At 41.4% G+C, this 26,591-nt stretch overlaps 1 protein-coding gene across 1 annotated transcript; it reads right to left on the reverse strand.

Moving 5' to 3' along the window:
• Nucleotides 1-3,291: 3,291 nt before the first annotated feature.
• On the reverse strand, nt 3,292-22,454 carry LOC141752649 (uncharacterized). The gene is made up of 3 exons (XM_074610723.1): nt 22,029-22,454; nt 8,511-8,640; nt 3,292-7,551 (listed from the first exon to the last, which is right to left on the reverse strand). Exons 1-3 carry the CDS (start codon nt 22,290-22,292, stop codon nt 5,888-5,890), a joined length of 2,058 nt encoding a protein of 685 aa, XP_074466824.1. The 5' UTR covers nt 22,293-22,454; the 3' UTR covers nt 3,292-5,887.
• Nucleotides 22,455-26,591: the final 4,137 nt, after the last annotated feature.

A 26,591-nucleotide genomic window follows, 5' to 3' on the forward strand; every position in this document is an offset into this window, starting at 1 on the left:
CATCGATCTATGCAATGTTTATGGATGTTTTACAAACTTAAAAGTTAACTGTTAACTGATTATATGTTAAATGTATGGGGGTTACTACAAGGAGAACACTATCATAAAACTGGACATAGCATAACATTTGCATTGCATGATGAGATGCACAAGGGACTTTATCTCAAATACATTTAAAGAAAGGTTTAGATATTTTATTATTAAGGGCTGGTTATGTAGTTCAGATGCAGTCAGCGTGTCTAAAATTGTGCTTGACTTTTCATTCTGCAGAACTACAAGGTGATATGTCCTCAGTCAGCAGAAATTACAAACACTCCCCACACACATCAAAAACATCCTGACAGCGACGCCGTGTGAGACTGAAATGAGAAACAGTGAGACATACAGATAAGATTTCTCCTCACAGACTGACGTCTGACTACAATAATACTGCAGATACTTATGGCCGACTTCCAGCCTGAAATGTGCCTTTGATTCATAAACGCTGAGCAGTTATTATGTAAGATAAACATGTACATGTGCATCTCTCATCTGGGGCCCCTGCGGAGAAGCATTGAGACGTTGCTTGACATTTCCCAGGGACTGGAGACACTGACACTCAGCTTTGTCAACTCTGATCTGTCTGCTGTCCCCGTCTACTCAAGACTTGTTTTTATATTAATCCCAGACTAAACATCAGACTCCACTGCTGCGGTCTCTGCAAGGCAATTAGAATACTGCTGCTCCAACCCATGTGGGAAAGTCTGCATTTCAACAACAGACAAATACTGGTAAATGATCTTGACTCTGAGGATACATGCCCACAAGCACCAAGATTACATCCTTTTTCAAATGTTTCTTTTTTTATCTTCATTTGTACTCAGTTGTAGTGAATAAAAAAAGCTAAAAGCACACTCTCCAATGTCTGAGAGGGAGCAGCAAATAAGCAAGTGTGCTATTAGTATACTACTTTTAATCTCAAAAATAAGAGAGAATACTTTCAGTTTACTTTTTATGTACTTATCAGAGATATACTTAACAGAAGTATACTTGGCTCATATACTGACAAGTATACAGAAAAGTCTAAGTATACTTGGCTTATACTTGAACTTAATCTTTTGATCAAGATATACTTAAGAAAAGTATAAGTTAGTATACTTGTAGTATACAAACTATTTAAATATTAAAGTGCACGTTCATAAACTATAAAGTGGGCTACAAGTAAATACAAGTATTCTTGCAGTGTAAAAAACTGTGCGATGTCTGTGAATTTGATTGGATAGGCATTTAAACTGGTTAAATTGATGTCCATATTCTTGTAACCTTCAGTGAGCCACTCAGACACAAGCAGCGAGCTACTGCTGGCTACTTGTTGGAGACCCCTGGTATGGAGACATTGGGACCGACAGACCTTATACGAGCAAATGAAACGGAATTGAGTGGAACGGGGAGAAAGAAAATACATAAATTGCCTTCCTGCTTCTTTGTCTACAGAGGCAGCAGACTAAAAAAAAAGTTGTTTCCCGAGATTTGAAATGTGGGTAGAAGAAGAAAGGAAAACTCAAAGACGATGGAGGAGAAAAAATATAGGTCAATCACTCTGTATCCCCAAAAGCGCCAAAAATAAAAGCCCTTCTGTCTCCTCTCTCTCACCATCACCCTCTCTGTCTGGCTAATCAAAGCCAGATGTATGCGCACATTCAACCTCCTTTTCCCCCTCCTTCCCTCCCTCTCTCAACGTCTCTCTGTTTCTTTTTCTCTGTGTGTGTTTCCTCCTCGGGCTCAGTGCCTCTCTGTTCTCCCCTTTGTCTCCTCCTCCTCCTCCTCTCTTGCCTCTCTCCCCCTTGCTCTCTGGCGAAGCAGGAAATACTACAGGTCCCCGGCCCTGAAGGGAACATGTTTCTTCTAACCACTAACAGATGGAGGGATGAATAGGGAAGGGATGGATATGAGAGTGAAAAGGATGGCGGCTGAGGGGAAAAAAGGTTACGGTCATACTGAGATAGGTTGTGAGATGATAAAGAGCTTCAAATGTTGCAGAAGTGAGAGGTTTGGGAATTTCCCATTGGATCAGAGTTTATATGAGCCGTTCCTCCTCCTCTTCTTTCCTGTTATCTCTTTCTCTCCTCTCCTCTCTCTATCCCTCTTTTCCACTTGAACTTGAACTGAGGCAGCTGGAACTGAATCCTAATGTCATAAAAAAACAGCCCAGCCCATTGAAATCCCCTTGCTCTTCTTTTCTCTAGCGCACACACACACACACACACACACACACACACACACACACACACACACAGGACAGGATCTCAATTACTTTTACAGACAGAAAAAGGTTTGTAATTCATATAACGTTTATAGGTACTACAGTAGTACTATACTGGTGGTTTTATAGTTAACAGTAGTACCAGAGATAGTAATAATGGTGATTATACTAGTACATGTTGTAAACTGGTAATAGCAGCAGGATTAGTAGTAGTAGTGCAGTAATAGAGGTAGTAGCAGTAGTAGCTGTAGTACATTAGTACAGTTATACTATACATGGTACAGTAGCGCTTGTATTATCAGTATTAATAGTTGCTTTATTGTAGTAATTGAGTTGTAACAGTAGGTGTTGTGGTAGCAGTAAAATACCCTAGTAGTAATTTCAGTTGTTGTAGTAATATAAGTATACTTCCATTAGAAAAAAATGTTGGAAAAAGTTTAATATTTTAAAAGGTATACAAAAGTTGTATACAAGCAGGAATGTCCTTAAAGAGCTGAATATTGTACGCTGAATGTATGGAAGAAGAAGAAGTTGAAGAATAAAGATTTGAATAGCAATACTGCTACTGCTGTACATTCACACAGTTATATGACTATACTGACAACTTCATCACGCTGTCTTCCCTCAATCACTCCCCACCTGCCTGACTGGACCTGGAGCTCTCTGAAGACCTGCTATTAGCTCCACTAATTAACATGCTAAACCGTTTATGCACATTGCAATGAACCCGGTGTGGTCTGTGGTGGAAGCGTTTGCAGTGGTGCACAAATGGTGTGTAACATGTTGTACTGTTGGAGAGATGTTTGTGTTATTTCAAAGATGTGATGAAGTAAATTCAGATATGAGATACTGTACGTGGTTGCAGGGAGCAAAAGAGCCTATGACAGGATTAAATCTCCCCGTAGTGTCGGTGTGATCCGCCTGGTGACATTAACATCGTCTTGCCATTTAGTAAAACCCAGCATGATGCATTGAACAAAAACCTCCATTGAAAAAACGACTGGTTGATGTAGCAATGTTTTCCTAGAATAAAAAACACACTTGCATTGTTTTGTTATTTTTAAAACAAACACTTTAATTTCATACATTTTGTCAAACCAATTTCATACAAAAAGAAGCTAATAGTTAGTTGGCTAGTGCACTTTAAATGATAATACTGTCAAATACTCAAAGTGACATTGTAACGTTACATTCTTTGGGCATGCACATTTTTATTAGTCACATTTGTATTGATTAGCAGGTAGCTTTCTATTAACATTAAAACAGTAGAAACTGTCATTTGCTACATAACATTTTAAACAAGGTCTTTGTAAGAATACTTGACTCTGTGAGTGAGACATTTCATCTCTCCGAAAACAATTTAAATCGTACTGGTACTGTGGTATATTGCTGGTTTGTGTCTGCTGTCAAATGTCAAAGACTTGCATACTCCGTCAGCTAAAAGTCGGTTCTTTCTACAGTGAGACCACAAATTCCTGACAGACTGTCTCTCAAGCAATTTGAACAGCACAAACATATCCACTCCTTCACAACTACTCATTTCATGGTCACATTTTCCCATTTATTTCCACCCACGATATATTTAATAACTGTATGTTTATGAAGAATAACATGTAGGAAGCACTAACTTTTGGTTCTTTGTCTTGAGTTATCTTCCTATTAAATTACAGTATGACAATTCAATAATAACAGGCATGCATCATTTTAGCAACAAAAGAGGATTTCACAATACAAATATAAGAAAGCTGTGGTCTGTGTCAGCGTTGTAGGCTACGATGTGCGCGTGTGTAACTGTTGAAGAATTTGCTTAAAATAGGATAGAAACCAGTATGTTAAACTTGGAGACAAACGGTCCTTCTTTTAAATAGATGCTGACAACCTGGCAACCAAATCATACTTTAAAGAACAGGTATCTCTACATAGCAAAGTGTTGCTTATGCTAATGATAAAAATTCTCAAAAAATGCACATGAACAGGAGGTTTGTCGTGTTGAATCCCACTATTTGTGTGGTTAAGACAGTTTGGTGAATCTGACTTGGAACACTCGTATGAACAAGCCACACAAGTTTAGGATACGAATATGAAAAGACCCAATGTCCTTTACAATGGTGGGTGTATTGGGGATTAATCTGTGCCTCGCCAGAAATTAAAGTCATGAAATACAGTTCACTGTGACCTCAAAGACATCAGTGGGTGTGTGCATGTTGATAGGTGGGGATGTTTAGGGGCCAATGTGGCCAAATATGGTACCTAGGGGTGTAACGATTCATCTACTACATCGATGTATCGATTTATATTCCTACGATCCAACTACATCGATAGGTACTCGGCAAGTCGTCCTTCACAGGAGACGTATATCGATATAAAATGAAACGCAAAAATCGATCGTATCGATCGTATCGATATTAAGGATTTGCACCTTGTATTTAAGGATGACAAACGTTGTATGAAAGTTTTTTATAGCACTTTTATTGATAAAGAAATGTTAAACGTTACTCCGGTTCACTCTCCATCCATGGCGTGCATGCAGACGAACGGCGCACTGAATCCACTTGACGAGGGCGGCCTCACCCACCGGCCCTTTCCTCGTCGTGCGCTGTTGTTTTTTCATTCAGAGAAAATGACTTTCCCTTCCCTGTCATGATATCGCTGTGCACGCAGCATCAGCCTCACGTATCCAGCCGGAGAGCAGACGGTCCGCGAGGCAAATTATCACGGGAGTAAAGTAAAAAACAAAACAGAAATTCAACTAACGTTAGTCTAACATAGTTTCAAAATGTTTTTCCAGATGTTTTCATGTATGAAAAGACCCCAAATGAACACTGTAGGTGAACTACTTGATTACTATAAGCAGATTATTTAAACAGCGTTTGTAGAGGAATGATTTTGTCCCAAGCTGTTTGATCACTATCAGCTGTTTGATCACTATCAGCGGTTGATCTCTGTATTATTGCTCTACCGTTTATACTGAAAACGAGGACAGAAGCAGCAGGTTAAACCACTGTTCATTTAACTTGAATAGAAGTCAGTTTATTATATTTGTGTTAAGTATTGCACTGCCTTGTATCTTGAGAACTGAAGCAGCAGGTCCTGAAGTTACACTTTTTATTATTTTCAAATAAAAACTGTATGTATTTGCCATTAATCGTTGTTTACTTGTTTATATCCAAAATTAATTTATCCCTGATTCCCTTACAAGAAAAACTTTGTGAAATAGATAGCTGATACTGGACAGTGCAAGTCAGGATTCCTCAGTCACACTGACAAAAAAAGTTACTGTATCGTTTCCAAATCATTGAATCGTATCGTATCGTTCTAGATGAGACAAATATTGTCCTTGAATCGTATCGGAACCATGGAAATCGTATCGTATCGTTGTAAAAACGTGTCGTTACACCCCTAATGGTACCCTTTGACAAAACATGAGTCATCCATATAAGACTTTTAGTAAAATGTAACACTTCATATACAATTCAACAACAGCTGATATAGTGATGGCCAAATCCTTCGTTGCTTGTTAAGGCATATCTAAACCATCCAATCAATTCAGTCAACCAAGAACATAGAACTTCCATGTACACATTGGTTTTTATATTCGCTGTGGTTTGTGGTCCAAAGCTCCATCAGTTTGGCCAGTATCCCATCTCATACAGTGGTCATTAATTTCAGTGAACCAGTGCGGAAGCGCAGGATCTTCTTCTTAAGGGCATGTGAAGCCTTAATCTTGACAAAAGCCTTTGGCTGCTGAGGGGCCCCAGGTGGGGCAGAAGGTGATGGGGGGGAAAGTTGAGGGGGTAGTTGTTGGGGCCAAACCAGACCACCACTCTCATCTGAATCACTGGATGAAGAGCTGGAATCTGGAGAGTCAGCCTCGCTCATGCTGGACTCAGACTCACCCTGACGTGGGTGAGGGTAGTCCTCGCTAGGCTGACACAGCACTTGGTCCCTCTCTAACTGGTACTCCATATGCTGATGATGGTGGGAGTGGAGCTGTTGTGGGTAGGCATGTGATGCTTGCGTAGGGCGAGATTTGCGCGTGCGTCTTGCACAATGGTCCCTTTGGTTTGAAGCCGAAGAGCCTTGCATGGGTGCCTGCATGGGTGCCTGCATGGGTGCCTGCATGGGTGGCTGGTCAGCCTCATCTTGGCTGAGCTCCATGTTGGACTGCCAGCGCTGACAGCTCTGACCTCCTTGCTGTTGTTTCTTGCTCCTGGATTGACTACTGCGGCTTCCCCTTCCACCGCTTCCACTTCCTCCACCGTCTCTCTCTACTGTATTGCACTTGCGTTCTGAAACCCTTTGCAGGCTGTTCTCTGACTGAGACCTACATGCCTTCTTCCCTGGCTTCCTGCTGGCACCATTTCTTTCCTCATAAGAGCGACACTTCTTTGGGCCCCCTCGGGATCTGGAAGGTTGGATCTGAGATGCCGTGGGCTGCTGCTCTTGATGATGATGGCTTCTTTCTGGGGAATATGTGCTGCGGTTGAGTTTGGGCACCCCAGACCCTTTGTGGGGGTTGGGTTGGTGATGTGCGTAAGCTCTGGTGAAGGCTCGGCAAGGCTGGGCTGGAATATACTCTGCGTTGACCAGCTGCTCATCAGGTGAAAGTGGTTGGTGAGGCTTTGATGGAACTGGAGGGGAGGGGTAGTTGGTGAAATGTTGGGGTGAATCAGGCTCGCTGTTACTGGAGTCTGGGAGGGTTTGCAGCACTCTGCAAGATGGATAGTCCAGTAATGTTGAGCGGGTGGTGGTAATCATGGAGGCCTGCCTGGGCCTGTGATAAAGCCCTGGTTGATGCTGGATACTTTGCTGGATGTGATGGTACGGGGGTGGGGCATCTTCAGTAAACTCCGTCCCGAGGTAAGGCTCCTGATCGAGATTATGGAAAGCCTGTGGAGCAGTTCCCTCTGAACACTGGGACGGAGTAGACATCTCTTGAACAGACACCTGCTTTGGTGAAGGTTGCTCCTCCTTGCGGCATAAACTACTCTGCCTCACCACACTCGCAGCTCGGGGATCATGTGCCAGGCTGGTGCGGGGCTTTGAGGGGCGTGTGGGTACAGCTCGACGTTGGATCAATCCTAACATATAGGTCTCAACCTTTTGGGCTTGTTGATAATCTTCCTGACTGGGGACATCCCTCATCTCCCCCGAATTATCAGTAACCGTGGCCAATCTTGTTGGGTCTGGCAGCCATGTTTCTCCTGTCTCTGTCTCCCCTGTCCCACCAGGTGCTGAGAGGGAACGAGGGGCCAAAGGGTGGTAATTTGACTCAGGAGATCCATTTTTCCTGGCTACATGGACCTCACCTGACAAACACAGCAGAGACAAAGAAAGTGATCAGAATCATTCTTGCTGTTAAGTAAAATTATCTCTCTTTTGATGGCAGTTTTAGGAACATTTATTATTAACGTTTTCAGAGCAGACCAACCCCGCCGGCCTCCCTCTGGTTGTCTGAGAGCAGAGGAGTAGCGGAGCACAGTTGGGCTTGCTGGAGGATGGTTAGCAGCTGTGGGACAGAGCCAGGCAGCTGAGAGTCAAGCAAGGGCCCGCACAGCATGTTGGAGAACCAGAGGGAGCGCGGGGTCTGCTACCGCTACCCCTGGATGTGGAGCCTCCAACATGCTTTGCTGGCCCTGCCTCTCCTCTCACCCGCTATGACTGCCTCTCTAGCCATAGATGAAGAGTTTATTTTAGACTATCTACTGTTAGCATGCCCCCAGGAAGAGTCACGTGATGCCATTTGGCCCAAAAAGACTTTTTCCCCATAGACTTACATTGGGAAAGAGACGTCCGTAACTCAGCGGATCTTTTTTCTTTTGGGTAAATCAACTTCCCAGTATGAACACTTATTTCTCTATATGTGGATTTATGAAGTTTGGGCTTAGATGTGGTTTAGACTTCAGTGATGGAGGATGCTGAGTCACTGGGGATGTGTAATAGATTTGTCTGCTTGATGTTTGTTTGCCAGACACTAAACTGCATCCTTAAAGACCTCAGTGTCTACAGCAGAGAGAAAAATGATTGCTCTTGATGAAGACTGTTCATTACACGGGGCATGTTTTGGTGCAACAATAGTTATCGCTCCCTTCATGCAGCTTGGAGCTCATCCAGACTTTTAAATGAAGGCAGTTTAGTATCTTTATTCTGCACAAAGTACTGAAACATTTGATGTTGTAAAATAAGCTTATCTAGTGTCCAACATAAAAATTGCATGTGCTTTGCAGTGGAATTTTCTCTTTGGGAGAAGCAGAGTTGATTATTTTACCTGAAATGAGATGACTGTCCTCTAGATCAGCAGGGGAATCTGCTGATTTGACCTCAGTATTCACCTTCAGCTCTGCCACCTGCTGTTCTAAAGACACCTTCATACCCCGGGGCGTGCACTGGAGAATGCTCTGAAAGACACACAGAGAGAGACAGAGTCAGTCAAGAGATTGTACTTAGATGGGAATACTCTCAAATGCATGATCAAAACACTACTGAGGATGCACACTGAAGAGAAAGAGCCCTAATTTTCTACATTCATCCCACCGCGCCACGCTTCAACACTTCACACTCTGTTCAGTCGTATTACACCATCACTGCTCTCCAAAGTATGAAGAACAACATTTCAACTTTCAGGGGAATAGTCATTTGTTCATCTGCTATGTAGTTGTGGCTGCACAAAGTCCACTTTCAACTATTTCCACTATCATGAAAGCAGCAACAAGCTGGTCCTTGTTCACCATTTCATTCTTGCATGACATTTTATGTAAATGTTACTTCCCACACAAAAGGGTTTGGCCAAATATAATGTTTGTGCAGCCTACTCATCATCATGGTGTACACTGAATGTGTATTCATATTATCATGATTTAACTTCGAAGATCTTGGGAAGCTGGATGTTTTCCAGAGATCTGTGCATTATCTTAACTCAACCCGAACACACAAAAGCACCCTCGTGACCCTGCAGTAATTTACAGAAAATGACAAATGTGGGAACAGTTTTTTTCACTTTTTGTCCTATCCATAAATTTGGATAAGGGTTAAGAACACCCACACAATCCACACCCCGAACTGCGACATGACAAATATGTGAAAATACACTGGAAAATACTGGTAGGCTACTAAAAGACTGCATGAATTTAATCAAATAAAAACACAGCAGTTGGTCAGCTGATTTTTATGGATGCCCAACCAAACCCACATGTTTCACATTTGAGATACAAATTCCAAAAACCTGCTTAATGCAGAAAATCCATCAAATGTCTGTTGAAGATCTTTGTTTTATAGTGCAGCTACTACTTGTCAAAGATTATAAACCTCAGGAATCCCTGTGGTGATACTGCAGGAGATAAACTCAAAGTTATATACTCAGTGGGGAAACGTCTGTAGTACTTATGTTTTCCATAAAACTCTAATAACACACGGTAAGACATGCACATCCAGTGTCTGATAGGATGATAGCAGAATACAACTCTGTCATCCTAACCAGAGATGCTAAAACATGGAGACTAGGAGAAGTCTTCTTTCTTCTGACACACTTACAGGACAACAGCTGTATGTCAGGACATGAGAGGAAAACCAGCTACGATTAGTTATGATAATAATTCAATATCTAGATTCAGGATATCTGCACGATGGATAAATCAAAATATGTATCCCTATTGTCTCATGCAACATCTACTTCACATCAGTGAGGTAATTTTCCCATAAATCTGTGTACTGTGAGGGTCACTTGCCACTCAGCAGGCGGGTTGGGTTAATCATCTCTGAGGAGAGGCAGCTGTGGAGCCTAATTGTCCCTGATGAGAATCAGCTGCTTGGAGCCTATACAGTATATCTACCCCTGGTTTCACTGCTCAGATGTTGACTCATTGTCTCTTTGTTAGAGGTAGTGAGAGGGTTGTCCTGTTTTTGCTCTATCTGTATAGCAGTGTGTGAATCTGCAGAAGTACCACGTGAACCTATCTGCGGGATTTGCTCACCATTTAGGTTCTTCTCAGAGTCTCTTAGAGCGGGTTAGGTCTGTGTGGCCTGCCTTCGCTGGTTCCTTTGTTTCCTTCATGTTTAGTCAGATGCTCGGCAACATTGTTTTAGTGTTAGTCTTTTCAAGATATATTGAGTGTAGGGAGATTTTTGTGGTTATCCTTCAGGATTAACTTTTAGATTCCCCTGATCCGCAATCACGTCCCTCTCCTCGTTGCCCTGACACGTACGGACTTTCCCTGGCGTCGTCTGTTTTAATGAACAGGATGATGTCACTTTCCCTCCAACTATCAATATACAGCATGGGACTGAAAACTGGAGTTCTGGTTAATCTCTTTAGAACAACACTTCATTCGTGGTCCTGCTGTAAAGCAACTCAGCAGATTTTCCACCAAATCTGATCTGACGACACGTCAACACGGACGAGAGGCCAGTAGGCTAATGCTGTGGGGCATGATCTTACAGGTATTACATCACTGTTTAATACTAATTCATGCATTTATTTAGTAGAGAGACCATCCTCAATGCAAAATATGGCCTAAAATAGCTTAACATTGGTTAAATTTACACATTTGATATGTATGATTGATATTAAAGTGTAACTGAACTGTGATGAAACACATCAGTGCTGGTGTTTTTACCAAATTCTTACCAAATTTATATAAAATCTGCATTTCATGGTTGAAAGTGGCTCAACACACCATCATCGTTTGGGACTAATCTACATCATGAAATGCAAATTTTTAAAATGCCCTCCCTCATCCTCCCCGCCGCTGGGAGACTACTTTGACCGGGAAGAGACTTTTTAGTTTGGGCACTATGAAAGTTGGGATCAACGACCGGCGCTCTTCCTGGGGGCTTGTTGTGAAGTTACACTTTAACGATCTTGCCACTGTGGTACCACATGATGTCTCTGCTTTAACTAACCTGTTGCTTCTTCTTCTGCATCATCATCATCAGAGCGTGAGAAAGAAGCAGAGAGAGAGAGGATGACTAGCGCTTACACACTGGGAAGTTATTGGAAAGCTTTGCGCCGCTCTAGAGATGAGAAGTGGGAGCTTCCAATGTGTTTTTGTAAGGCTAGTTTTTGTTTCTGTAATGCAATGCAAGACATCATAATATCCTCCAGCTGAACCAAGAGAACCAAATACCGCACATTAGCTGCCTTACACAAACAGAGTTTGAACTGTGTCAGCACATTTCCAGTTTGTCTCACGTGACGTTTGTGAGGAATGCAGCCTCTCCAAACAGAGCAGATAACAGCCTTCATGATTCATCCACCGGCTGCATTGCGAAAGTAGATCATATCTATAAATGTGCATGGAAGTCATGAAATTAAGTATTTCTTTCCTACATAATCACATCTGGCTATTCGCTTTAGAAAATGGATAGTAACTGTTGCTGTAGGAAAGTTTCAATAAATAGTGGCGGCTGAGAAGCCACCCCAAGTTTTTGATCCAATCCAATTTTCCAAACACTTGGTCTTTGAGACCAGAAGAGAAGCTGTTTGGCAGAAGCAAGTTGGACGATTGGAAAACTAGAATGTACATTCTGAAAGTCATACTGGTATAGCATCGGTGGGCCCCTTTCCGAATATAGCTTACAGCGTTGACTTGATGTGAGTTGAGCCACAACACCGCACCGGACAGCTTTACCAAGTTTTACCATCAGCTAAGCAGCCGCTCCACCAAAAGTTGGAGGATTAATAGACAATAGACAACATGTTAATGAGCTCATTTTTATGAAAGATTACAATCAACACATTCAACATTGACAGAGTTAAAGGGGTATGGGAGAGGGAGACGGAGTTTGGGAGGTGGCATGGTCCGATGCTGGGGAGTCTTTTTGTGTAATAGGCTAACAGAGAGTCAGTACAGGATCCTCCACAGATTGCAGCGCACTCCCCACTCCCTTCATTCTTTTTATCCTGGGATTTCTCCCCTCTGTGTCAAGTGCAAAGAAAGAGATTGGGTCTTACATACATTGCGTCTGGTACTTCCATCTGATATCTAATTTATGGGGAAAAGTCTCACAGGAACTTTTTTTGATAAGGAAATACAAATGAATCCTGGTCTGTTTTTGCTGAATCTTTGACGAAGTGTCCAACAAAAACTTCTGAACAAGTTTCTCATATTAGCCAAAAGATGCAGACCTCCTACTGTTAACCAGTGGCATGGAGAAATCTTTAAAGTTTTGCCAATGGAGCGCTTGAGCTCAATCTTGAAGGGGAATGAGAGTTGTGGGCACCTTTTCTAAACCACCTCCCAAACTGTAAAGCAGATTTAATATGCAGAGGGCATTGCACTGTGGACTGGCGCCCTTCCAGTGCCCCCATGAATGTCTAACGTTCTCTTCTGGCCATTTTACTGCCTTGCCTGATCTGTATAATGTATCTAAGCCCTGAGACTAATGTATAATGTCTTTTCATGTAATGTATAGATCTACACTACATACCATGCTGTTTTTTTTTGTTTTTTTTCAACCCTTTGGGTCTGCGACCTGCTCGTATCTATCCTTGCTGTCATGTGCTTTCTGTTTTTATATTCTATTTTGATCTTGAAAATTCAATAAAATATTGTTGGGGGGAGTTTCATCAAAAACAAGTTTGTATGTTGTTACATTTATATATAAACTGCTTGTCATATGTGAACTTCACTGCATTTGTGTGGGTTGTTTGAGACTAGCCTGACGTGAACGATCCACAAATGCATTTTTTTCAACAGGGAATTATCTGTAGCCAATCAGATGTCTCCCTCCTTATCAGCTAATCACATGAGCGTGTCCCCACGAGGGTATGATTTACATATATTTATACATATATCTGTGGATTTCTATTACAATTCTAAACAAAAATGTATTTGTGTGTGCATCAGAAATATATTTGTGAACCTTATTTTTTTATATGTGGGGTATTTGAAGTAAAACAACAAAGCCCTTTCTTCGGGAGTACTCATTTTATAACAAATCCATGCTCATCATACCGTAAAAATCATATGCATCTGAGAATAATTTCACCCACTTCTCATCAAAAGCAGCTTTAAGTTGTAGGAATTTAATAAAGCGGTCTTTCTGTTTTGCAGATTTCACTTAAAGGAAAGAGGAATTCCCACAACATGCTGCCCTCTCTCTCCTTGAAGATTCAAACCGTTAACTTCGTCTGTGCATCACAAGACTCTTTAACACATGCAGGCTTAGGATTCAGTGTGTATGTGTGTGCGTGTGTACATGCCTGTGCATGCAAAATTAAGCTGGGTTTATGTCAGGCATGCACTGTATAAAAGGGGTTGTGTGTGGGTTTAAGCAGCTATTTATGTGAGACCACGCCGGCTCAATGGCTGCTTGTTTCCCTGATGTGTGCACGCGTACACACACACACACGCTCATGTCTTTGCATAGACAGACAACGCAGCCATGCACGAAAGCACACACTCGTGCTCGCACACATGTGCACACCTTCGGTACTGTTGACGCTTTGAGCTGTAAAGCTGACTGTCACACTTTCAGTGGTTCTGCAGGGGTCAAACTCTAAAGCATCGGTACGGCTGCGTCCCACACAGTTTACAAAAGTCAAACTTGGCAAGGACGTAAATTTGTGCGTAGAGTTTGCAATGATTTCTATCTCCCCTTCAATAAGTGCTTTTTTTCAGGTTTAGTCTTATAAGTTGACAAGAATAACAATCACTCCTGCAATAATATGCAGCCGTGGCATGAAATGAACAACACTTCATGCATTCATTACTTTTACATTGCTGACTAATAACACCTGAAACTATGTCTGTCAGCTTCACACAGAGACTGAACAGAATGTGCATTCCACAAACACAAGCTCTCTCTCTCTTCACAGGAATGTGTTTGTCAAACAGTGTACTTATATAGTCAACCAATTAGATTTGTCATCTTCTTCTGCACAAGCCTTTAAACAAGCCTAGCAAAGATCGATGCATTTTAAGAATGAATCCAGCCGTGGAATTTAGAGTAGATGCATGCTGCTATGTGAGGATTTTTGCAATAGTGGCTGTATTATTTTGTCTTGAATTAAGGCGTGGCACAGAGATGTGCTCTGCTAAACTCTCCCAAGACCTTAATTTGAAATGTAAATTGAGACATACACCGGTTTGAAACATGAGCACAGATGAATAGATACACCGTGTGAGTGTGTGTGTGTGTGTGTGTGTGTGTTAGTGGTTGGTTGGGTGTGGGGGTAGGAATGCTTTTTGAGAAGGCGGTCTCAATGAAAGGTCATTTCACAGTGGTGGACTTGCAGTTATGCGGCACATGTATTTGTGTATTTGTACTGATAAGTAAGCACCGCACCTTGAACATTCGATTCCAAAACTAAAAAATACTTCAGAAATGGTTGAAATCAACCGCTGTCACCGTGACAAGAAAAGAGGTAAAGGATGGAGAGGCAAAGGTCAGGAACGAAAAGGAGAAAGGTTATCTTTATTAAGGTAAAGGGGATTAGAGAAGGAGAGGAAGAGGAGGAGGAAACCATATGAGTTGGACAGAAACAGGAATCATGTGAGTAATGTTTCAAAAGAGTAAAAAGAAACAGACTGAAAACAGATTCCCCCCCCCATTTAAGAGCTGTCGGTCTTTATAATTTAAACCATTACCCGACACTGTAAAAACACAAGATCTTCACATGTTCTCTAGCTGCCCTCTAATCACACACACAGTCTGTTTACATGCAAGTATGTCATTACTGTGAATGTCTAAATAAGGCAAAGGTAGGATTAGGTTTGTTTGGTTTTATGAACTAACCATATAAGCCAGAGTAAGGATGTGCAGTAGTTTTAGAGAAATCGGTGTGTAATAGCAAGATGGAGGGACTCAGTTGTTGTTTTTCATATTGTCATCTTAACTCTCGCTAAGCTCCTTTGTGATGGTAATAGGGATGCTAATTTTGAATTTACTTATACCTCAAGGACCCAGATGTGTTCAGATATACAACTGAACTTCTTCAGAAAGTGTTGATGGAGTTGGACGGATGTTTTGGTCCAGGAGGAGATGATTTACCTTAGCATCTGTTATAAAAGTAATAAAACGTTGGCTTTCATGTCACTGTGTTAAGCACATTCCTCACTATATTACACTGTACTGTTTTATAAAAGTAAGATGAGGTGACGTCGGCGGTATTTATTTGGCTCGCTCACATTAGAGCAAATAGGATTCAGTCCTGTTAGTCACAATCAACAAAATCCTACAATATAAATACAACATAATTGTGTGTGCATTTAGTTAAGATAGTTTCATGAGATTTGCAAAATATAGTAATATTCAATTGTCTAGTCTTTTTCCCATTTATTCATTTTCAGATGTTTCATGATCAAATGCACCCGACGCCCTCTAGCAAGCTCAGTCTCTGGACCTCAGTGTTTCTAAAACCCTGCGTACGGCCCTGGCTGCGAAGGCCGGCTATCTGCTGCCAACACTGCCCAGGATACATTCAGTGTTTTTCAACCCTGAGTTTATTAGAGTCAGATGGAGCTGTTTAAGAGATGGTGTCTTCCTCTATCTACTCTAAATGAGTTGATCCTTCTTGGAAAAAAAAATATCGATGACCACAGGAAATCTCCTCCAGTCTCCTGGAGGGATCATGGTCATTTCCTTTTTCTTGATTAAAGCCATACAGTGAACACATATGGGGGGCTTAGTGTCGGACGTACTGATCCGGTGACCATTTTCCTTTAATTATACAGGGATTGAATTGTGCTATGACAGATACAGGCTGTGTGTTTTCCCATTCTGCATGCTGTATGTGTTACTCTGTTACCGTTACTGGATGTTGTTGCTTACATTATGTGGATCAGGTGGTTGATTATTGGCATTAAAGGAGAAATATGTAGCACTGACAGCTCTAATTCAAAACATTGGAGCAGTAGGGGTTTAAGAAAATATCGGAAAAAAATCGAATATCGCAATATTATGTTTTGTGATACTCTATCAATTTTTAATTAATAGTTTACATGCAAAGATTAACTCAGACAATACTTTATTTAATATGCATCCTCTCTGTATGTTCCCTCTCAAAGTAGCGCTACGATACGTTACAGGGACTGTGATAAATGCAAATACAGATCCCCCTGTTCTCATTGCATAAAAAAGTTAACTCAGATTTTATGCATATGGTAGTGTGTTCTTTATGCCGACAGTTTTCCTAAAATCACTGTACTGTATATCACTTTATTGCAATATATCGCAATAAATTAAATTGAAATCTTAAATTCCTCTTAGCGCCACCCAACAACCGTAGCAAGGAGTTGCAGCTTTGACAAGAAGAGTACACTATTACCATTTAATCTGTCCTGCCTGACTTGAAAAGGTGTCATTTCCAAATGAGGACCACTGTGGAAAAAAGCTTTTGGCTTTATTGTGTTTTTGTCCTCAACCGTTTTAATTGTATATAAGGACTGCATGATCTGTTTCACCTTTATTATCTTTAACTCTAACAGCAATATGAGAATGGTGTGTCATAAAAGCTTCTATTTTATTAAAGAAACATTTCCAGTAATGAGACATAGGATAGGCTACTGTGTCTACTGTGTCCTGACACCCCTAAAGCTGCACAGCTGTGACGTAAAGTAACCAAGTGCTAGTTTTTGTTTTGGAGACCTCACAAGAGAAGACCCCCCCCAGTCCCATCTCTCTATACCCCACCACCAGCTTAAACAGCTACAGACAGCCTACCGTGTTTACGCAGCACAGCAAGGTGCGAAACGTTAAGTAAAACACATCCATTACAGTTGAGATGTTTGTGTTGGCTTTAGTGACAGATCGGTCACACACAGCTGCAGAAGGTCTCCACTGGAGACTGACTATACACATAGTGTAAACCATACCTGGAACAGTTGGTGGATTAATGCCTTGCTCAAGAGCATTTCAACAGCAGCTGTTGTGGAAGAGGAGAGTGTTTAAACTCGACACTCACATCACTGTCAACCAACACATCATTCATTTGAATTGCTTTTAAGATTTCAGATTCGATATTTGAGATTTTTAACACTAGACCATGGGAAAAAGTTGAATCCTACACTTGTCTGGACTTTTACTTTGTAAAATATCTAAATGAATACAGTAAGAATGTTTGATTTTCAGCATGTATGTAATCAGAGATGTCCTGAAGTCAAATATATCAGTCAGTGTTCATTAATTTTTTTTACAGCAACCCAAAAATCAAAGAATAAAGACATTTCCCTCACACATTTTAGTTTTAATTTATAAGGGACATGTAATGTTTTATACTTCTGGTGAATATAATCCAATCAATCTTATTTCCATATGTGTATTTTGTATATACAGTTCCTTTTGTTAACACCTTATTTTGAAAACCGGACGTAGTCACACGTGTATGCTTCTGCTAACTTCGTCAAGCTAAGTCCGTCTCTAGCTCTGCTTTTCCTGTCAATGTGTGAAACCCAAAGTGTTTCCATACTTTACTGGATGTGTAGTGTTTACCACGCTGGATTTAACATGAGAAGGTGCAGGTCGTATCCACGCTGACCCTCCAACGTTTTATACTTTTCCGTTTCAGCTTGCTGCGGTTTGTTTTGGTTGACGGATACGGAACGGATATGCCGAAAAAATGATAACTTGTAGATCATTAATATTACTCAGTGTTTAGATATGATTATCGTTGTTGTTATTTTACCAAGCAGAGCATAGAGACACACACACACACACACACACACACACACACACACACACACACCCAGACGTTGAAGGTTGTGTTGCTTCCCCCAGCTGCTGTCAGCTGTCACATGGCTGTCAGCAGCTCCTGCTGAGGGATACATACACATTACTCTCTCTCATACACACACAAACATGCATTCTTTCTCTGCATGACTCCGTTCCTCCTGACAAACAGGAGGTTTTTCTCTTTGTCCCTTCACCTCTTTTTCCATCTCATCCACACGCACACACACACACACACACACACACACACACACACACACACACACACACATCCACAGGCTAAGACGAACTGGTGCTGAATAAGGAATATCAAAGTTGGCATCTATCACCCTTTAGAAGTTGCACGTTTCAACTGGTCTGAAAGGTGCCGAGTTATGTGTCACATGAAACCCTGAGACAAACAGTTGGAAGCACATGCCATAGGCAGCAATATCAACAAGGGTACGAAATTAGCAGTGTATTAGTACAGCTTGTTTACTACGCATATAGACTGTGCGCACATATGTGCCAAGAATGTGCTCCAAAAGAATCTGATTATTTACACTTGACTTCAGCATGATGACGGAGACTTCATGGAAGTCACATAGAACAACACTGATGAATATTAATTGTGCTCATTAGAATTATGGGACGAGAAATGTCTTTGACTCTGACTCTGTAGAGCAGATTTTGAGGTGACTGAAATAAAGTATCCGGATACAATCAAGGAAACAACTCTGACAGAAAAGATGATACAATGTGGTGCTTTTGGAAATAAAATACAATTAGGATTGATAATTATTTGTAATTTAGCTACCCCTTCCTCAGAAACAAATGATGAACAAGAGTAACCCGTTCCCAACTCGTCACCTACTGACGCTTGGTCAGGACCCCTTGGCGTCAAACTATGACCCCTCCGCTGCAGTCACAGTTAACACGTGGTTAATGTTGTGAATTCAAATAAAAACACTTGCTTAGGTTAAGGCAGCAAAACCACAAGATTGTAACGTTTGTAAAGTGAAACTTAACATTGTGAACACAAAGACACCAACATATTGTTGGTTTCACACGGGACACGAACAGCTCCCGTCTGCCCTATGTGGGTTCTTTCAGTCTTTATACTGTGTCACCACACTCCCGGAGCACTTTCTCTGAGTGTCTAATATTGACATGGATGGGTTTGAAAGCCTCGTGTCTCATACAGACGCTGAAGGATGCCTTGTGTATCGGTATCAGAGGGGTGCTGAGGGGCGTGACAAAGCAACTGTATTTGACGCCCTGGGAATGAGACCAGGCTGACAAGAGGGGATGAACATATTCACTAATGTAAACCCAACAAGTCAATCACTTCCATTGATGACTTGCAACAATCTTAGAGGGAGAATATGGTGAAGAGGCTGACCTTAAAGCTGGGGTCGGCAACATTAAGAATCTAGCTTACTCTTGCTGGTCTCTCTAAAGTATCCAACTGAAAAACAGCCCAGCGTGCCAACTCTTTTCCAATGAAAGCAGCGAGCAGCACTAGCTCCAGACGTCCCTAAATCTAGAGAGAAAGTAATCAACACTGACAGTCCGTCTGTTCAGGCATTACTCCAAAACCACCCCCTCTAAAATTAGCATTATGAACGTAAACAACGATCATTGCTGTACTCACAGCTCGTGGAACACTCTGGTGATGCAAAAAAAGAGCACGAGCAGAGGTAGACAGGCTGGCAGGCTTATTACAGTCCTGCTACATGAAAATCTCGACCCTATACCTGATTGAACACAAATTAGGATGCAGGGTTGAGGTCAATCATAAAAAATAAATTCCTGCCATCAAGTGTCCGTCAGTCAACAGTTAACAACCCCGCAGCCGTGCAGACAGTCTCATTAGATATCTTGTGTCATGACTTAGGAATGAAACAATGGGCTACATGAAAGGGTGGGAGAACACAGATGCATGTGAAATTACTCACAAGTTTCCATGAACAATATCACAGCACTTGAATCTCAGTGTTAAAATGCCATCTCCAGCTTACAGGACTTTCTTACAGGACTTTATCGGGCATAAACTTCTGGTTGGAATTTGTTCTAAATCCTCAAGACTGATAAAAAGTCCTAAGATGGATCTGATGATAACACAGTCTGGCTCCTCGTCTGTCTCTACAATGAGCCTCTGTATTGTTGTTTCTATGTTTTGGGACTCTTTGGTGTCTACTGACCAGTCAGATGGGTTGTGTCCTAATCTCACTGAAACACATTGTGGTGCACTCGTGATACTTAAAACATTTCTTTGTCAAGAGTCAGACAAAATTAATCTTATATTATGTGGACAATCTTACATTTCTCACATTCCAGCCTGTTCTCAGGACGTCAAATACCGACAATGCCTCGTCACGGTTGTCGACATTAGATACCGACACACAAGGAAGACACCCTTTAGCGTCGGTATGAGATGCACCGAGCTTTCCATCAATGTAAACCCATCCGCGTCAATATTAAACGCTCAGGGAAAGTGTGTCGGGGAGTGCGGTGACATAGTTTTAAAAGTGGAAAGACACACCAGGCGGGCGGGAGGCGGAGGTGGAGGTGGATGGGTCCAACAAACACAAGGCTTTCATCAAGGAGACCGCCGTTTGTGTCCCGTGAGTCCCGTTACAATCAGCTGTTTGGTCATGTCTCCTGTTCAAAACGTTCAGCTTCATTTTCACCGTACAAACGTAGTAGTTTTAAGCCCAACCATGTGGTTTTTTCCTAAACCTAACTATAGTGTTTTTTGTTTAATTCACAACATTTAAGCGCGTGTTTACTGCGACTGAAAAGTGACGCCGAGGGGTCTGGCAAAGCGTCAGCGTATGACGAGTTGGGATGAGAACGCGTTGCACTGTCACAGTCACCAAGGACGGGTCGGTTCATCTTCTTATCCCTTTTCAGGAACACATTTGTCTCACTACCTCACAAGGCTGATGCTGCAGGCTCACCGGCCTCGGAGGGAACTGGAGGTATCCTAGATCATACAGGACCAACGCAATGACAGATCCCAAGAGGAAATGTTACGGCTCTTTAAAATGTGAAATTGACACTGTGACACAAATTTCCTGTCTTTCAAATACGACAGTGTTTGCTAAAGCTTGGGGGCTGTAACTGAATAATACACACATTTTTACATTCTCATTTTAGTAATTGAAAATCAAGTCAGCCTTTAAATGCTTCACATTTGGCATTCGTCTGAGAATCCAAACAACCCGAGGCCTGTCTTTTATGTTCCGAAGCATCATCTGCTGAGGACATTAAGCAGACGCAAAACAGGCCCGATGCCATAATATTGTTTACTTTTTGCTTTTTTTCCTACCAAACAGTTGGTCTGAAAAACTAAAGAGGATAGAGATGTCTGGATAAATACAACACAGCATGAGATCTATAAAGTAATGAAGCTCCCTCCTCAAATGTGCCCTTAAATGGTAATGTGTGACTTTAGGGGCCCTCCTGACTTTCTTTTTTCATAACTGCACACTGAGGTCAACGACAGGCTTATAGAGGAATTTCTTTTCTTTTACATTTTCACATTAGTCCTATATATTCAGTGTTTGGTAATCCAATCCAGGAGTTAGGTCCAGTGTTGCAAAGAAGAGAGTCAGAATAGAAAAATGTTTCAAGGCCATGACACATTCAAATCCTTAAAGGTCAGCATATAAAGTATAAAAAAAAAGATCCATAGCACTCACCCCCTACTGTGCTCACATCTCTGCCTACAGCAGACTTATGGGTCACATCTGTCAACAAAAACCCTTCTGATAAGACTTATCAAGTTGTGGGTCTGTAATTATATAAGCATCCCTGCAGGGCCCCTTCATAGAAGTTTTCCAAACAGATCCCCATTGCGCACAACTTTACATGCATTACTCTGCACAACAAAGTGTCCTTTACATCAGTAAACTAGCAGGACAAGTCAACTTTACATGCATAACTCTGCATTACAACTTTACATGCATAAATCTGCACTACAAAGTGTCCTTTACATCAGTAAACTAGCAGGACAAGTCAACTTTCAATGCATAACTGCACAACAAACTGTCCTTTACATCAGTAAACTAGCAGGACATCGATTATACGACCACTCAGTCCCAAACTCCCCATCAGCAGACAAACATTGACTTACAGTTTGGAGCCTGGAGCTGTTTGGTGCGTCCAGTGCGCAGCGTGCCGAGCGCAGAGCTCCCCAAGGCGGCCGACCAGGAGCCGGAGAGTCTCCGAGGCAGAGAGCACTCAGTACCCGGCATTCCTGCCTCTGTTTCAGCAGCTCCAGCTCACACAAGCCGGCCAAGCTGGCCTCCAGCCGCTCCTTATTCCGACTGCGCTCCGCTTTCATAGGCAGAGCTGGGAACATGACTCCAAAAGAGCCCGGCAGCTTCTGCAAAGACATCCGAGACCTTTTTCCTTTTTCAGCTTGTTTCCACCAACAAAGAGAGTTTAAATAAATCCGCTTCTTCTCCTCTGGATGGTTTCAGTGGAGCAGCAGTAGAGCTCTCTGTGTTTCAGCTGCACAACTCACCCATTACCCCTCCTCTGCAGGGAAGTTAGGTTTGAGTTGGTTATTCCACAGACATCCAGTCCAGACTGTTGGCAGTAGGGGGAGGTTTATTAGCCTCACCTCCCAGCTCTCAGCTTAAAGCTGCAGTGGGGAGAAATGGAGCAAATATGATTTTAAAGGGACTATTTGTAACTTTCAGAAATGCTTGTTAACAGCGACACCTACGGCCGTTAAGTCAACTAAAGTCAGCGTCGGGCTCGCGCTTGCTCGCTCTAAATAGACATGACTGAGCATCGCTCAACACAGTGAGGCGACACACGTCAGCTAAAAGCACAATATCACTCTATATTTCAGCTGCTTGGCAGTAATGTTAGCTGACCAGACGAAGGTCTCTCCATGAATCAATGCTGATACTAGTGTTGGCTTTTAGGCTGAAGCAGGAAAAGCGGGTCGGTGCCGAGGCTGAAGCAGGAAGAGTAACGTTATCGTCTCCACACTGCGCCCGCAGGGGAGACACCGGCACCCGGTCGGAGACGATAACGTTTCTCTCTGCGGAGTCCCGTCACTTCACAAGACACGGGAAACCTCTGTTGGTCTGGAGGAGCTGCAGCAGTTATTTCTGCACAAACGTCCACTGTACATTCACTAGATATTCTCAGAGCTACTAACTGTTCTGCAGTGTGGAGTGAGCGCGCGTTCACGTCTAGAGGTTGAGCGAGACAGCGAGAACGCGTGCGGTGTGTGTGTGAAGGCAAGCAGGCAGAGGAGCAGAGGCTCCGGCCACACGTGAGCGCTCATATGCGGGTGCGCATGGGATCCCGACCCGGTAGATTTATACCTGTAAAAAGTTATTTTTGTTATAAAACGGTCACTATATTCTGCACAGTATCATGTTCCTCTGTTGGCATCTGCAAGATTTCACAGACAGGAGGAAAACAAGCAGTCAGAGCTGATCTGGAGTCTGCCGTCCAGCTGCCTTCTCTGAGCAGCTGTCAATTAAACGGTCAAACTAGGCAGCGCTGATCAAATATGAATCAATATTCTGTTACTGTAATGCTATTTCTCTCCTCAGATGTTTTCATAAACATCTTGTAGTGCACTGTTTAGCTGTACCATGAGAACGTTTGTTGAGATCTGTTGAGGAAATACCAAGTACCGCCCACCAGCCGGAGCACAGCCAATAGGAACGCTCTCTCTCTCTGAAATGACCTGTGATTGGCCAAAGTCTCCCGTCACGGGCTAGATTTTTTAAAGCCTGAAAACAGAGCCATGAGGAGGAGCAGAAGTCTCTCAGAACATTTGAATTACAAATATGCTGAAAGGTTATTGTGGAATTTTTGCCCAATGATGCTAAAAATATACTGATAAAAAATATTGATATGTTCTATTGGAGCTATAATAATCAAAATTCTACTAAAATCTTTGTTTGTTATTTTTTTGGGGGTTTATTCAAGACAGACACAGTTGTCTTACACTTTGAATAAAAAACAATATTGGAGTATAAATAAAAGTAAAAAGGATTATAAAGACAATACAAGCCTGTTTCACCATATAGGTTCCAATTACAGCCAGTTTAAAGCCGGTCCCATGGTAAGATGTCCGCCATATGGGTCCATCATCAGTCATTAGAACACATCACATCTACTGGTTTATGTCTGTGTGTTGAATATCCAACTTCAAACTAACTTCACTGTGGTCTGGGACAGTGTATCACTTGGACAGCTGTTGGCTGAGCCTATGAAGGCATGCAGCCTTGTTGTTGGCTCTGTCAGACACCTACAGTCGACTATGAGGCCACTTTAAGTTTCATACTACTCAAATGAATACTAAACTCAATCAAATAGAATTATGAGATATATTAATAATTAACACCCTATGATGTCATAAAAGAGGCATAATATGTGGCTATAAAGGCATACACAGTGGCCCTAAAATGTTTTGAAGAAGGTGTCAATTTTGGCCACTGCCTCCATAGACTCATGTAGAAACAGGTTAATATATGTAGTCGGATATACATACTAACATACTGTATATATTATTGTATATTCATATAGCTTACAGTCCACTTACCTGTGGCAGACGATTCATTCACCCCGTGTGTACGATGATGATGTTAAACGTTCACGTTTTGGGTAATACATCTACAGCAGGCTGTGTAGATTTAAAGCAAGAATGCCACCTGTTGGTTATGAGTGAGAACAGCTCAAATTTAACTGGACTTCCATAGACTTGGTGCTGGAGGATCAGATCATTCTGCATGACATCAAGGACTACTCACATGCGGTATAGCTATGCTAATGGATCTGCTATATTATGCACTGATCATTGACTACTCCTTCGAAGTCATTCAGAAGGTTCTCATGAATACCGGTATAGTGAGCGCTGCTCTGCAGGGTTCACAGACTAATAGACCTCTTTGTGAAACTGTGGCGGCACTACAGTGAGACAGGAGCTTTGGGAAAGCTGTGTTACATCGGTCGGGCAGTATCCCACAGTTTTCTTTTTAGTTCTGTTCCACTCTTTCGAGGTAACTCTGTTCACTGACCACTCTTATGCCACAATCTCAGTTGAGCATATTTAAGAGGTTTTCCATAAAGTTGCAAATTGACATTATAGTCATAACTTTTTTGAGGTCTTTAAAGTCTGTTTTACTACAGTGAGATTGACCTTTTTGGTTGTGCATAATTTAAATGTTAGTAATGATAGTGAGGGAATGAAAGATAGCAGCAGAAGTATCTATATGTGCACATTTTCGTGGATATTTTACCCACAAGTTTGTGCTGTTTTAGGGGCAAAAACCCTTTTGTATTTGATGGGATCCGTTGTTCTGCGGTATACTCAAAGGTTGTTTTATCATCTGTGTCATTAAATCTTTGAAGAACTGAAATTAAACAACCAATAAGAGATGACACCTTTAAATTTACGATTTAAGATTAAGATGAAGTCTAATAAAAGTAAAGAGAATGACTAAATATGTAGTATAAACTTAATCTTGAATAACTGAATTGTGATCAAAAGTTATCTCAAATATAAATATATAATAAAGCTGACATAACATAAAGTTAGGTAAACTAGAAAAACATTTATTTTGAATCAAGGGTTTAAGTACAACTTAATTAAGATCAAGTTTATTCGACTTGAAAAGTTTGAATTATTAGAAAATTACCTCAACTTGTCTTCTCAAATTCAGTCAACTTAAAATTTTAAGGCAGCCCGGACTAGTTAAAACAAATAGTTTATTTTTACAGAGTTAAAGCAAAGAACGACAAGTCAGAACATAATCAATTCACACAAATTCACACTTATTTCATGAATTGATTTGCACTTTTATTAATTCCTATCTTGACTCACAGGCCCGTTAGAACTAGATTTTCCCTATGAGCACTTTTTTTCTTCCTCAGTCCACTGCCAGTGCAGTTTGAGCCCTTATAACATGTCCTATAACGCTACACAAAATTATGCATTACATTATTATTATATCTAACTAGTTTAGATTCATATACGCAGATCAAAATATAGGACAGGTCGGGTATTGTCAGCACACACAGGAGTAGACGGTGCTACTCCACCAAGTGACGTGGACCTAAGGGTAATAAGAGGACCATGCTGATGTCCTCATATGTCTAAATAACATATTTTCTCTTTTTGTTTATTTTATCCCAGTATATATTTCTGTTTTTCACAGCTATAGAATATTGTTTTCTGACCATGTTTGTCCCACAAATGGACATAATAATCCTGACTATTATCGTCTTTGGTAATTCCAGCCAAGTGAAACATGCAAAGGTGAAGACACGTTAATCCAAAGGATGATGCAGAGTTTTATATTGATACACTGGAGGGGACAAAGTGGGACTTATCAAATACATCCATGCTTTTAAAGGTGAGTTGAATCTTCTGATTGTTTAATCATGATTATAGTATAGATAAACTTAAAACCTGACACTTAAGGCTCTTATGTCAGACTAATTTACACTGCTTGAGTTTTTGTAGCGTTGATGCAGCAAAAGAGGATGGGTCACTTGAAAGTCGACCCAAATCTAAGAACTATAAAGGGATGAAATCACTCAGCAATCAACCTTGATGTGGATTTAAACAATCAACAGAATTTGACCAAAAATACATTCATACGTAGTAAAACAATAAAACCATAAAGAATAATTTTTGATCCTTCATTTTTATTTCAACAGT

This window comes from Sebastes fasciatus, chromosome 16, assembly GCF_043250625.1.
Source record: "Sebastes fasciatus isolate fSebFas1 chromosome 16, fSebFas1.pri, whole genome shotgun sequence".
In the NCBI taxonomy this organism is placed as follows: domain Eukaryota; kingdom Metazoa; phylum Chordata; class Actinopteri; order Perciformes; family Sebastidae; genus Sebastes; species Sebastes fasciatus.

Excerpts from the sequence above, each read along its gene's own strand:
- LOC141752649 (XM_074610723.1), bottom strand. The coding sequence starts at position 22,292 with ATGTCTTTGCAGAAGCTGCCGGGCTCTTTTGGAGTCATGTTCCCAGCT. Across the intron at positions 8,641-22,028 it reads ACAGCTCCAGGCTCCAAACT|AGCATTCTCCAGTGCACGCC; the intron begins GTAAGTCAATGT and ends TGTGTCTTTCAG. Across the intron at positions 7,552-8,510 it reads GGACAGTCATCTCATTTCAG|GTGAGGTCCATGTAGCCAGG; the intron begins GTAAAATAATCA and ends TGTGTTTGTCAG.